General features: G+C 45.2%; 1 protein-coding gene across 1 annotated transcript in view; it reads right to left on the bottom strand.

Moving 5' to 3' along the window:
* Positions 1 to 689: 689 nt before the first annotated feature.
* LOC119962250 (zinc finger protein 623-like) overlaps positions 690 to 14,909 on the bottom strand; it is a gene marked incomplete at its 3' end in the record, with an annotated part of 39,257 nt that continues 25,037 nt past the window's right edge. Inside the window, exons 3-4 of the mRNA XM_038790240.1 lie at positions 1,227 to 1,746; positions 690 to 1,164 (exon numbers count right to left, since the gene is read on the bottom strand). Coding sequence (XP_038646168.1) covers positions 690 to 1,164; positions 1,227 to 1,746 — 995 coding nt within the window. The remainder of the gene's footprint in view (positions 1,165 to 1,226; positions 1,747 to 14,909) is intronic.

The following is a 14,909-nucleotide window of genomic DNA, read 5'->3' as shown; positions in this document are numbered from 1 at the left end:
AGATGGATAGACTGGTGTACCAGATGGATAGACTGTGTACCAGATGGATAGACTGGTGTACTAGATGGATAAACCGGTGAACCAGATGGATAGACTATGTACCAGATGGATAGACAGGTGTACCAGATGGATAGACTATGTACCAGATGGATAGACAGGTGTACTAGATGGATAGACTATGTACCAGATGGATAGACTGGTGTACCAGATGGATAGACAGGTGTACCAGATGGATAGACAGGTGTACCAGATGGATAGACTGGTGGATCAGATGGATAAACTGGTGAACCAGATGGATAGACTGGTGTACCAGATGGATAGACTGGTGTACCAGATGGATAGACTATGTACCAGATGGATAGACTGGTGGATCAGATGGATAGACTGGTGGATCAGATGGATACACTGGTGTACCAGATGGATAGATTGGTGTACCAGATGGATAGACTATGTACCAGATGGATAGACTGGTGAACCAGATGGATAGACTGGTGTACCAGATGGATAGGCAGGTGGATTAGATGGATAGACTGGTGGGGATGATGGATAGACTGGTGTACGAGATGGATAGACTGGTGGATCAGATGGATAGACTGGTGGATCAGATGGATAGACAGGTAGTTTAGATGGATAGACTGGGGGATCAAATGGATAGACTGGTGGATCAGATGGATAGACAGGTGGATCAGATGGATAGACTGGTGGATCAGATGGATAGACTGGTGGATCAGATGGATAGACAGGTGGTTTAGGTGGATAGACAGGTGGTTTAGATGGATAGACTGGTGGATCAGATGGATAGACTGGTGGATCAGATGGATAGACTGGTGGATCAGATGGATAGACTGGTGGATCAGATGGATAGACTGGTGGATCAGATGGATAGACTGGTGGATCAGGTGGATAGATTGGTGGATCAGGTGGATAGACAGGTGGATCAGATGGATAGACTGGTGGATCAGATGGATAGACTGGTGGATCAGATGGATAGATTGGTGGATCAGATGGATAGACTGGTGGATCAGGTGGATAGATTGGTGGATCAGGTGGATAGACAGGTGGATCAGATGGATAGACTGGTGGATCAGATGGATAGACTGGTGGATCAGATGGATAGATTGGTGGATCAGGTGGATAGACTGGTGGATTAGATGGATAGATTGTGGATTAGATGGATACACTGGTGGATCAGGAGGATAGACTGGTGGTTTAGATGGATAGACAGGTGGATCAGATGGATAGACTGGTGGATCAGATGGATAGACTGGTGGATCAGATGGATAGACTGGTAGTTTAGATGGATAGACTGGGGGATCAAATGGATAGACTGGTGGATCAGATGGATAGACAGGTGGATCAGATGGATAGACTGGTGGATCAGATGGATAGACAGGTGGATCAGATGGATAGACAGGTGGATCAGATGGATAGACTGGTAGTTTAGATGGATAGACAGGTGGTTTATGTGGATAGACAGGTGGTTTAGATGGATAGACAGGTGGATCAGATGGATAGACTGGTGGATCAGATGGATAGACTGGTGGATCAGATGGATAGACTGGTGGATCAGATGGATAGACAGGTGGTTTAGGTGGATAGACAGGTGGTTTAGATGGATAGACTGGTGGATCAGATGGATAGACTGGTGGATCAGGTGGATAGATTGGTGGATCAGGTGGATAGACTGGTGGATTAGATGGATAGATTGTGGATTAGATGGATACACTGGTGGATCAGGAGGATAGACTGGTGGTTTAGATGGATATATTGGTGGATTAGATGAATAGACTGGTGGATTAGATGGATAGATTGTGGATTAGATGGATAGACTGGTGGATCAGATGGATATATTGGTGGATTAGATGGATAGACTGGTGGATTAGATGGATAGACTGGTGGATTAGATGGATAGACTGGTGGATCAGATGGATACACTGGTGGATCAGGTGTAACTGATCTCCTGCAGTCTGTTCTCCCTCAGTTCAATAGGAGTGATGAGCCATAGGTCATTACGAATGGCGATAGTGCCACAACACAGACAAATAATTCCCTCTCTCAGGATGGTAGAATGTCTGCATCATCACCAACCCCCAATCATGGTGTTAAGAAGTTGGCTAGGCAAGACTGGTCTGGAAGATGTCAAGGATATAAAGGCTGCAGCCATGCTCTTGCGGGGTTGAGCTCCCAGCAGTCAGCAACCATTAGCATCTCAAGGGTTCCAACATCATCCACAGCAGCCTATCCCCAACTCTGCTGAAATCATGGAAGGTGCATTTCATAAATAGAACAGGGTGACCAAACCTAATTGTAAAGGAGACATTTGCCTTCACAAATGGGTGATCAAGAAACTGATTAAATGTTAAGGTGCGTGTTCAAATCATCATCACTTTCTGCACTGTGGTCTTCAGTTTTTGTGGTGCAACTTTGGAGTCGGCCATGATTTTTAATCATTGATATGAAAACTGGCTGAATGGTTTCAGTGTTATTCAATGCAGGATTATGGGAGTGATGAAGGGATATTCCCAGTATTGTTAATGTAGGAGGGTTTGGTCTCAGTTTCCATGGCGGCGCCTGAGCAGTTTTCTTGATGCATTGAGCTATGGGCCCAGAGTTTGTTGCAGTAATGACAGTGAAATTGTCAACATTCACCATCGTTAAATGTTGAAACTAACAGCAATTTCTGGAGCCCCATATCCACAGAATGACGCAGAAATCCAGAAGTTGCTGTCGGAGACTCTAAACTTCTCCATAGTGTGCGTCGTTGAGGTTCTCCCAGACTGTATCAATGAAAATCAATTGAACTCATGGGAACTTCCATTTTGGCGGTGGCTGCATAAACTTTAGAACATAGAACATAGAACAGTACAGCACAGAACAGGCCCTTCGGCCCTCAATGTTGTGCCGAGCCATGATCACCCTACTCAAACCCACGTATCCACCCTATACCCGTAACCCAACAACCCTCCCCTTAACCTTACTTTTTTATTAGGACACTACTGGCAATATAGCATGGCCAATCCACCTAACCTGCACATCTTTGGACTGTGGGAGGAAACCGGAGCACCCGGAGGAAACCCACGCACACAGGGGGAGGACGTGCAGACTCCACACAGACAGTGACCCAGCCGGGAATCGAACCAATTTTAGAAAATATGACTCCTTGTTGAACAAGATGTAACTGGGTTTTTACTGGTAAGTGAATTTCATAAATACCGCTAACCGCTCTTAGTGGCGCTGGCAAGTTAACTTTATGTTTGTGAAATTTGAATTTCTCCATATCAAGAAACATTTGTTTTAAGAACCCAACTGTCAGCTCAATGATCTCCTTTGTGGGAGGATGGATCTAGTTATCAGCTCTCAGACATGGTGGGGTTATGGAGGGTGTCACCAGCCATGTTAGCAGAGGGCAGCCCTTATAGGCAGTTACTGCTGAACATTCCTGGTCAGGTGGAAAAGTGGAGAGGTATTTAACTTCCTGAATGATGGGAAATAGGCCAGCGGAATTTAAATCAGAGCCGGGAGTTAAAATACCCTGGGCCTCATTTCTGAATCTGCAGGTGAACTTCTAATTCAAACCATTGCACATCCATTCAAAACAAGGCGGGAGTTAAAATTGAACCCAGAGAGTCTTTAAGTTGTCAATATTTATTTCTATTATCATAACCTACCGATCATATGTTTTTCTCAGCTACTCTTAAATCAAAAACATCTTAAATGTAGATTTTTGATATATAATGAAAGTGCTTTCAAGGATAGATGTACAGATGTAAATGTGAAGCACATGGGAGTCGTGCAGTATCTGAAATTTTGTAAATATAAAGGACCCTGCATTTATTGAATGTGGGAAGCTGTTTGCTGATTTAAAGCTGGTATGTGGTCTCTATATCTCTATAACTTCTTAGCACGGCATCTTTCATCATAATCTTTGAGTCGAAAGATGAGAATACATGTGGCCACCACATTTATTTTTTTTCAGCCTAAACAGGCTGCATCCTTTCGCACTGATTACAATTTTGTAATTCCAGTCATTACTGAGACTTTAAAAATAATTCTGGTCCTAAACATTCAACCACAAAATCTAAAATGAAGAAGACTGCACAGTGTTCTGATTAGCGTGTGGAAGAAAGGGTTTAAGAGAAGAAAGGCAAACGTGCACCCCACTGCAATCTGTTATTTTCAATTGCAATATTTCGTGAAGTTCTCTGCATGGAAATCAATTGCAAGTTTGTCGAAATTCTATGCGTTTAATTAATTGAGAAACATTACACATTTCATGGCATCGCAGGAGATGTACTGTTTATGAATGTTGGCACTGTTTCTGACATTCATTTACAACAGAAATGTAAATCATGAAGCAAATGATTGCTGTATGCATGCCAAACCCGAGGGTTTATTTCCAGCAGTTGTTGTAGGCAACTGATAAACCGCAGAACACATAATACATTAAATAGCACAAAATGGTCAAATCCGACCAGGCTAAAGTGAACTCAGCAACTGGAACTGAGTCTGAATACGGATCCATTTCTTATTTTGATGGCTCAAGTAGCAAATGCATTATACAGTGTGGGACCAAATAAGGACTAGGGTTTCCAAACATTTGTTCCTTGGTCTGTACAAATAGTTGATTTTGGCCACGGCGGAAACAGCATGGCAATTGCCCTCAACGTCCCAGAATTTGGAAAGATTTGTCAGGTTTACGCTGCCCGGTTTCCAGCCAGTGACTCCAGCAAATGCACAGAAGTAAATATCAGGTGGAGGGAGACAAGGCCAGGGTCAGCTGAGATGGACGCCTGAAATTGAATGGCCTGTCAGTGCTCAATGTGTATGTTTAAGCAAGGAAAACGGCATTTGGGCAAGGGGCCAGGGTAGAGATGACAATGCAACTATATTTCAGCAGTGGAAGCGCCTTTAAGGAGGGGTAATGAAAGAATTTGGAGGTTTTAGAACAACAGAAAAGCATTAATTGTAATTTGATCATGTGTTGACTAATTGAAATGATGTTAACCTTCTCACAGTAGCAATACATGAATAGGATGGGAATAGAGGGGTACAGACCCCAGAAGTGCAGAAGACTTTAGGCTAGACGGGCATCATGATCAACGCAGGCTTGGAGGGTCGATGGGACTGTTCCTGTGCTGTATTGTTCTTTGTTGTTTGTTCACCAGCACCTTCATGCTGAAAATGTACTTTCACATTTGTAATCTATATGACAATTCAGTTCTGCAAACAATCTATTTTTAATTCTCTGTTTCTAGTTATCAATGGCAATAACCCATTGGAAAAATCGTCCGTTTAGCGTATTCAGTGAGTCTGAGGATGTCTCTTCTTATGCAACTTCCATTGTCAGAATGCAGGTGAGATCGTTATAGCATTTTATTGGTAAAACTTTAAAAGCTCTGCTTCCTACTTGTTACAATAGATGGGCTTTCCATAGGCATGTTCTGAAGGAAAGCACTAATTTATGACCGTGCTAACTATTTTAGCAATTGAGTACATTTTCAAATTATTTATACAGTTCAATCGAATGTTTAAATACCATCAATCATCAAGAGAGCGATAAACGTTCCTGGTTAAGCATGCATTTAGCTTCTTGCAAAATAATGTGTTAATGCCATATAAAATGGACTTTCTGTCCTGGGATTGCATTTTTCAGTGACTACCCAGCTGAATACTGACAGGTACTTCAATTACCCAGTTAATAACACAATATTAAATTTCAGCTCAGTGTTTGCTTTATTATTACAGCAGTTGTCAGATTTGGAATAGGATGGAAACACCTGAATCACTGGCAGTATGAAGAGTTCTGTATCAAACCATGATATGACAGGAAGGCAAGTCAATTGATTGGCTGTGAGAAACAAAATAGTCTTAGATCAATTGACGTTTTAAGTACTGGAAGTTTTTTCTCCTCCTCCGCCCATGGAACACTAAAGCAAGCCATGTCACCATTTCAGTTCATGCCGAGTCTGAGGTCAGCTAACTCAGCACAGATCTGAAATTAAATGGTCTTGATGTAATTAGCTTGATAGTATACCAGGCAGTGACTTTGTTACATTGCTAGGATAATGTGTATTAATTGATTTCTTGCTTCTGGGAAACAAATGAAGAATTTTGCAATCCTATTGTATTTTAGGGTTGACACTGGTAGGGATGTTTTTCTGGGACCATGACCAGGCACATTGGATTGCATGGGCCCAGGAATATCAGAAAAATTTGAAGTCAGATGGTATGCCACTCAATTTTTCATCTATTTAAATTATTGGAAGGAAAATTAGGCAACCTGTTTGGCCGTGTTATGAACGTTGACCATCAAGTCCTGGAGGACTCAAACCCGGAGCTTCTGGCAGGGACACTGCCCACTGTGCGACAAGATCTCCAATAAGAAAGAATCTCTCAAACTAGAAATAAAAGTTGATAAAGTTCGGGTAATGTATCTGCGAAGAATCCATCCTGTCTAATTTGTTTTTCAGAATGAAGTTGAAGCCAGAGTTAAAAGGCTGCAAACATCTGGAGAAGGATCATTACTAGTAATCGTGAGCCTCTCTGTTAATGCACCCCATGAGAAAGAAACCAACAGCCTGCATATTTCTGCAAACTGTTCCCAGAAAGAACCAATTTCCTGACTTCCATGTGGTGTCAATAACATAGGCATGAGATGGAGCAGTCCTTATGAAATATTAAATCTACTTGCAGGACCAGTGTGAGCAAATTCAGACCACCTGTGAGATAAAGGTTTGTGGTAGGTATAGTATTTAAAACTTTGACCCACATAGTACATTGAATGACATGACCGAGTCAACTTATTTTAGCTTAGCAATCTACCAGCAATTCTATTAAAGTTTTTAAAAATCATTATGCTGCAGATTTCATTGTAGCTGCGAGGGGGTGAACTGAACTGCATATTTTCAGAACTTGGTGTGATATGTGGCCAAAGGTCTTGTTATTAATCAACATAATGAATTTGTACTTCATGACATTTGTATTAGATCATTCAAGATAATGCCAACAAAAGCAAAGGAATTGTGTCTTGATGTGCTAAAAGATTGAATCAATTCATTTATTGATATTGGAACCAGCAAGTTTAACAAATATGTACACTGCAATACAATATTAACGCAATAGTGCAGCCCTCAGACTTTCAAAAACTCCCCACATGGGCATTTAATTAGCATTGTGTGGGATGTTTGATATGAGCGGCTGTTACAATATGACTTGATGCTTCGTTAATATACAGCTTCCTGACTTTTAAATTTCATGTGCAATGGCATATTCAGATTAATAGTCAAGCATCTGGATTGATATCCAAAGTTTCAGGTGAAATGGCTTTTACACATATACAAATACATCACAAATTTAAATGCGGCCAATAATATATAAACAACAACTTGCACGGGTACAGCACTTCTAATATTTGTAAAATGTTCCAAGGTTCTCCGGGGGAGCATTATTAAACAATTTGTGACATCAAGCTAAAGGAGGAGACATTAGGTCAGATGATCAAAACCTTGGTAAAAGAGGTAGGTTTTAGGGGGAGCCATGAAGAAGGGGAGACAGAGGTGTGGAGAGGTCTAGGGAGGGAATTCCAGAACTTAGAGCCAAGACAGCTAGATGCACATGTCCACCAATGGTGCAGCCATTAATATCGGGAGTGTACAATTGGAAGTGGCAGACATCTCAGTGGATTGTAGAACCGGGGGAAAGAGACAGGGATAGAGATGGACAGGATATGGAGGAATTTGAAAAGTGAGATTTTTTTAAATGGAGGAGTTGCCAGATCAGGAGCCCATGTAGGTCAACTAACACAGGAGCGATGGGCGTAAGGGACTTGGTGCCAGTTACAACACAGCTTGCAGAGCTTTAGGATGAAAATGAAAGACTGGCCGGGAGAGTCAATATGAGTTTTTAAAAGGGAAATCGGGTTTAACTGATTTTAATAGTGTTTTTTTTGAGGAAGTAACAAGCAAGATGGTTAATGTGTAGATGTGATGTACTTGGATTTCCAGAAGGCATTTGTTGAGGTGTCACATCAAAAGTTGCGACACAAATAAGATTACATGGTGTCGGGGATAACATATTAGCATGGAAAAAGAAATGGTTAGCTAATAAGATGCAGAAAGTGGGGATCAATTAGTCTTTTTCAGGTTGGCAAGCTGTAACAAGTGGAGTGCCACAGGGATCAATGCTGGGGCCTCAACTATTTGCAATCTACATCAATGACTTAGATGAAGGGGCCTATTTGCCGATGACCACAAGAAAAGAAAGTGAGTTGTCAAGAGAAGGTAGAGAGTCTGCAAAGGGATATAGATTGGCTGAGTCTCCAATTTAGCAGATGGAGTATAATTTGGGAAAATGTGAACTTGTCAACTTTGGCAGGAAGAATAGAAAAACAGTGTACTGTTTAAAATGGAGAGAGTTTGCAGAACTTTGTGATGCAGAGAAACTTGGTGGCCTAGTACGTTAATCACAAAACATTAGTATGCAGGTACAGCAAATGATTAGGAAGGCAAATGGAATGTTGGCATTTATTGCAAGAAGAACGGAATATAAGAAGGAGGGAAGTTACACTGCTGTTGTACTGGGCCTTGGTGAGACCACATCTGGAATACTGTGTACAGCTTTGGTCTCCTTATTTGAAAAAATATATAATTACATAAGATGTAGTTCAGTGAAGGTTCACTCAACTCATTCCTGGGATGAGGGGCTTAGTTTATGAAGAAAGGTTGAACATGTTGGGCCTATACCCAATGGAGTTTGGGAGAGTGAGAGGTCATCTTATTGAAACATTTGAGATCCTGAGGTGATTTGATAGGGTGGATACCAGGAGAATGTTTCCACTTGTGGGAGAGACTAGAACTCGGGTACATAGTTTAAGAATAAAAGGTCGATTGTTTAAGATGGAAGTGAGGAGAATTTCTTTCCCTCAGAGGGTGGTTAGTGTGTGGAATTCTCTTCCCCAGAAAGTGGTGGAGGCGGTGTTGAATTTATTCAATGCAGTGATAGACAAGGGGCAGGATTCCCCGGCCTCTCAGCCATGTGTTCCTCGGCAGAGGGAGGCAGTGCACCGTTTGATGGCGCTGTCAATGGGAATACCTATTGAAGCCATCCCATGCCGCCGGGAAACCCACAGGCGGGGGGTGGGGGGGGGGGGGGGGGGGGGGCGGCACTGCCAGAGGGACCAGAGAATCCAGCCGTCAGCGAATGGCCGGAGAATTACAGCCAAGGAAAACCAAGGTTATGGGTTATGGGAGACGGATGGCAAAGTGAAGTTGAGACCACAAGCAGATAAGCCATTAAGCCATGATCTTATAGAATGGCAGAGCAGCCGCGAAGGGCTGTGTGGCCTACTCCTGCTATCGGTCTTATGTCCCCGTAAGAGCATTTGTAATGTTCGTTTATAGAGTAGACCAAAATGAGATACGACTGAAGGTGTGTTTGCTGATGCTTCCCTCCAGTAGAGAAAGTGACAGGGGCCTTCATTTATCAGTTAATTTCTTTATAAAACAAATGTCACTCCAAGTCTGGTCACTACTGAATTGAAATAAATGATAACATCACAGATACTGAAGATGTGTAGGAAACAAAAAAAAATAATGTACAGCAGTGAAAAGTGTCAAACTGTGACAAAGGAGTTTTTTTTTTACATCTAAAAAGCAGGTGCATTGCGATATGTTAACATTTTTATTTGACAGTGATTGTGTGAGTGATGTGACGTTGATGCACTTGACAGCACGTTGGTGCTTTATGGCAGAACTCCAGATGTAATGGCATTTTTGCTTTGAAGCTTCAATCAGCGGGAGTACAGACCTTGCCAAGTAAGAGGAACTAAATCTGGTTACAGTAAGATTTGTATTCATTTGGAGGCTTATTGCCAAGCTCCACAGAGCCAGATCGGAAACCACCAGAGAGGTTTCTTAGAACAACTAAATAATGAAATGTAAGTGAGACTAAAGAACGCAATAAAGGCAGCGTTAATTGTGTCATACTTAACAATGGACTTAAATATTGAAATGTAGCAAAGACAACGTTTATTAGAAGCCTGTCTTTAATTTTCACAAGCCTGCTGCTTTTCTGCAAATGGCCACTTGATGGCAGGGTTTTGTTTTCTTTTGCTTTGGCAATAGTGTTAAACTCGCTTGACATCCGCTAACTCGAGTGTTGAAGATAGAGGTCCGGAAACATTACAGGAAACCTAGTCTCAGAGTAAATCCATGTGGGATTCTGGTTCAGTGACCAAGAGATATTCACAGCAGACTCTGGAAATATTTTACATTGTTCCAGTTTTGTTCGGGTCTAGGCAACTGAAACTTTTCTCACACTTCCTCAACCATTCTTTTCAAAAACACTCTCCTGGGTCCTAACTGTGCTCTTTCCACTTTGATCGTTTGAATTTGGAATTTGCAACTTTGCAAAAGTCTTTTAAAACGTCCTCCACCATTGGTTCTTGCTGAAGATTTCTAACTGACTAGAACGTAGGCACAGCCCCTGCTGTGGAAAAGCAAACTCAAATCTGAATGGACTTGGCGAGAAAGCAGTTGTGTCTCTCAAATCTTTTGAAAATGGATCGCAAGTGGTTGCATTCTGAATCATCACATATAGTGTTATGTTAGATATATTTAAGGTACCAACTGAAATAATAGTATGAGTGGCATTAGAAATGTTTGAAGTGCATACACCAGGTAATCAAATGTGTGCATCACATCTTACTCTCTTCATACGTCTCCTGTATCCTTGCTCATGGTTAATTGGATGAAGTGTAATTTAGCTATTTATGATGCCACTTTGTGGTCTCTATAAGACCATAAGGCATAGGAGCAGAAGTAGGCCATTCGGCCCATTCAATGATCTAACATGATAATCCTCAGCTCCTCTTTCCCACCTTATCCCCATAACCCTTGATTCTCTTACGGATTAAAAATCTGCCTATTTCAGCCCAAAACATACTTAACAATCCAGCCTACACAGCCCTTTGAGGTAAAGAATTCCACAGATTCACTACCCACTTAAAGAGGAAATTCCTCCTCATCTCGGTCTTAAATGTTGATAGCACGGTGGTTAGCACCATTGCTTTACAGCACCAGGGTCCCAGGTTCGATTCCCGGTTTGGATCACTGTCTGTGCGGAGTCTGACCTGTGTCTGTTTGGGTTTCCTCCGGGTGCTCTGGTTTCCTCCCACAGGTCCTCCCATATATGTAATTTGGACATTCTGAATTCTCCCTATGTATACCCGAACAGGCGCCGGAATGTGGCAACTCGGGGCTTTTCACAGTAACTTCATTGCTGTATTAATGTAAGCCTACTTCTGCCAATAAAGATTATTAATTAATTAAATGGGTAACCCTTTACTCATATGCATCCCCAGCTTTCATCACTCTATCAAGTGCCTCGGCCCAAAGCTCCGGGATTCCCTGTGTAAATCTGTCCTCCGCTCCTTCCTACTTTAAGACACTCTTTGAAATCTAAGGGCATGATCTAATGGGAGAAGCACTAAATGCAGTAGTGGGTGCGACTTCCCTGACGCTTCCCGATGGCCAACCCGGCGAGACTGTGACCGGAATTAGGACCGGAAAGCCGTGGGCTTCATTGCGGAAATGGCCATCCAGCCAGCTAATTCCCCTGGACCCCGCTCGGCAGCTCTCCACCCGCTAACAAGGGGGAGCAGCACATAAACCACTCCCTCAAGCGCACTCCAGACAGCACACAGCCATGCCACACCGGAGATCTGCTCCACGTTTCGGGGACACTGACCTGGCCAGGCGGCTGGATGCCGTTGAGTTCAGACAGGACACCCCTGTTCCCCTGAGGGGGTCAGACGACCAGCCACAGGGCTGCCAATGCAGCCTGGGAGGCAGTGGCAGCAGCTATCAGTACGGGCAGCGTGACCAGGAGGGCCTCAGTCCAGTACAGACTGGGAGGCAGTGGCAGCAGCTATCAGAAAGGGCAGCGTGACCAGGAGGACCTCAGTCCAGCGCAGCCTGGGAGGCAGTGGCAGCAGCTATCAGTACAGGCAGCGTGACCAGGAGGGCCTCAGTCCAGTACAGCCTGGGAGGCAGTGGCAGCAGCTATCGGTACAGGCAGCGTGACCAGGAGGGCCTCAGTCCAGTACAGACTGGGAGGCAGTGGCAGCAGCTATCAGTACGGGCAGCGTGACCAGGAGGGCCTCAGTCCAGTACAGCCTGGGAGGCAGTGGCAGCAGCTATCAGTACAGGCAGCGTGACCAGGAGGACCTCAGTCCAGTACAGACTGGGAGGCAGTGGCAGCAGCTATCAGTACGGGCAGCGTGACCAGGAGGACCTCAGTCCAGTGCAGCCTGGGAGGCAGTGGCAGCAGCCATCAGTACAGGCAGCGTGACCAGGAGGACCTCGGTCCAGTGCAGGAAGAAGACCAACAACCTCCACTGGGCTGCATGAGTAATTGACACTGACCCCCTGGCATTGGTCCCGTCTGCTGCCACCTTGCCATCCTGACCTTGCGCCCCCCCCAATGGGTCAACAGCTGGCTCCAACCCCCCCCCCCCCCCCCCCCCATCCCCACCCAGCACAGTGCCTGTGCTGCAGCACACCCTGGCACCCACCCATGCCCAGTAGTGGACTCCACAGATGTTACCTGCCATTGACACCCCTGCCCGCCCCCCCCCCCCCCCCCCGCCGCCCCCCCCCCCCCCAACCCCCACCAATTCATAAGATGTGCGGCTCACAATGCCCTCTCTTTGCCCCCGCAGAAGTTGGCACGTAACAGGAGGGAAAGGACCCAGATGGGCAGCAGGGTGCCAGACCTCAGAGGCCTCCCCTTCTACAAGGAATGGTCCCTGGAGATAGCGGGGTTGAGTGAGGATAGAGCAATTACCGACAGCAAGGCTGGCCTGCACCACAGAGGTGAAGATCCACTGCCCCTTCATCCAGCTGACCTGTCTCCTGTGAATTGTGCATGCCTGGCAAAATGATCCTTAGCTTTCACTGACCACATGTCCTTTTCATCACAGGATCTCCATGAGTTAGGGCCAGGCAATCCCCCCCACCCCACCCCACCTTCCAAGAGAACACCTCAGAGGAGAGGTCCGAAGATGCCACCATCAATGCATCACGACTGTCACCCCCACCTTCCACCAGTGCAGAGACACACACCTCAAAGGGGAACATTAGTGGCCAGGCTTCTGGGGCACAATCTGGTGAGCACCACACAGTTGCTGATGCACATCAGGTGGAGGCAGGAACACCCGAGGGAGTCAGCAGTCGGAGGTCTGCTGGGTCCCAGGACTCAGCTGGGTCCCTGTCCGATGCCGAGCCTCGGGAATAAGTTACCCCGGAGCTGATGCAGATGCTACAGTGCAAGGCTCAGGAGGTGGTGCCACCAATATGTGGCACCAAGGTCAACACTGCGAGGGTGGTGACCACAGTGTCAAACCTGGAGCCTGATGCCAAGAGTGCTGGTGTCTAGGGTGTGGTTCAGTCACTGGGGCCATGGCTGAGGCCCTCAACAGCACGTCCCAGACGCTGGGGGACGTGTCCCAGATGCAGGTGGACATTGCCGAGACACTGCAGAGCATGCCCCAAGGCACAGCTGGGCTTTCTGAGGCATTCTAGATCTTGGCCCAGTCACTGGAGAGCATTGCTGAGGTCATCAAGACGATAGTGCAGGCAATGGGGAGCCTCCAGGGCCGGCAGGGCTGGATAACGCAGGGGCCTCTGGAGTCACTCCAGCGCCTCTCTAATCCACGGAGACCCCCAGGGCCACACAGATAATGGCTGGGAGGAGAGAGCACTAGAGTCTGATCCAGGCCTCTCACCAGGGAGACAACTGCGGTCTTCAGCTCTCCCGAGATCCACCAACTAGAGAAAGGATTGGCCCACTAAAAGACAAAAGAGGGAATTTATGCGTGGAGTCAGAGGAAATAGGTGAGATTCTTAATGAGTACTTTGCATCGGTATTCACCAAGGAGAGGGACATGACGGGTGTTGAGGCAAGGGATGGACGTTTAAATACTCTAGGTCAAGTCGGCATAAGGAAGGGATACGTTTTGGGTATTCTAAAAGGTGGACAAGTCCCCAGGTCTGGATGGGATCTATCCCAGGTTACTGAAGCAAGCGAGGGACGAAATAGCTGGGGCCTTAACAGATATCTTTGCAGCATCCTTGAACACGGGTGAGGTCCCGGAGGACTGGAGAATTGCTAATGTTGTCCCTTTGTTTAAGAAGGGTAGCAGGGATAATCCAGGGAATTATAGACCTGTGAGCTTGACGTCAGTGGTAGGCAAACTGTTGGAGAAGATACTGAGGGATAGGATCTATTCACATTTGGAAGAAAATAGACTTATCGGTGATAGGCAGCATGGTTTTGTGCAGGGGAGGTCATGTCTTACAAACCTAATAGAATTCTTTGAGGAAGTGACAAAGTTAATTGATGAGGGAAGGGCAGTAGATGTCATATACATGGACTTCAGTAAGGTGTTTGATAAAGTTTCCCATAGCAGGTTGATGGAAAAAGTGAAGTCGTATGGGGTTCAGGGTGTACTAGCTAGATGGATAAAGAACTGGCTGGGCAACAGGAGACAGAGAGTAGTGGTGGAAGGGAGTGTCTCAAATGGAGAAAGGTGACTAGTGGTGTTCCACAGGGATCCGTGCTCGGACCACTGTTGTTTGTGACATACATAAATGATCTGGACGAAGGTATCGGTGGTCTGATAGCAAGTTTGCAGATGATACTAAGATTGGTGGAGTTGCAGATAGCGAGGAGGACTGTCAGAGAATCCAGCAAAATATAGATAGATTGGAGAGTTGGGCAGAGAAATGGCAGATGGAGTTCAATCCAGGCAAATGCGAGGTGATGCATTTTGGAAGATCTAATTCAAGAGCGAACTATACGGTCAATGGAAGAGTCCTGGGGAAAATTGATGTACAGAGAGATCTGGGAGT

This window comes from Scyliorhinus canicula, chromosome 2 (genome assembly GCF_902713615.1).
Source record: "Scyliorhinus canicula chromosome 2, sScyCan1.1, whole genome shotgun sequence".
NCBI classification, from domain to species: Eukaryota; Metazoa; Chordata; class Chondrichthyes; order Carcharhiniformes; family Scyliorhinidae; genus Scyliorhinus; species Scyliorhinus canicula.
This window is presented reverse-complemented; position numbering and strand designations above follow the sequence as displayed.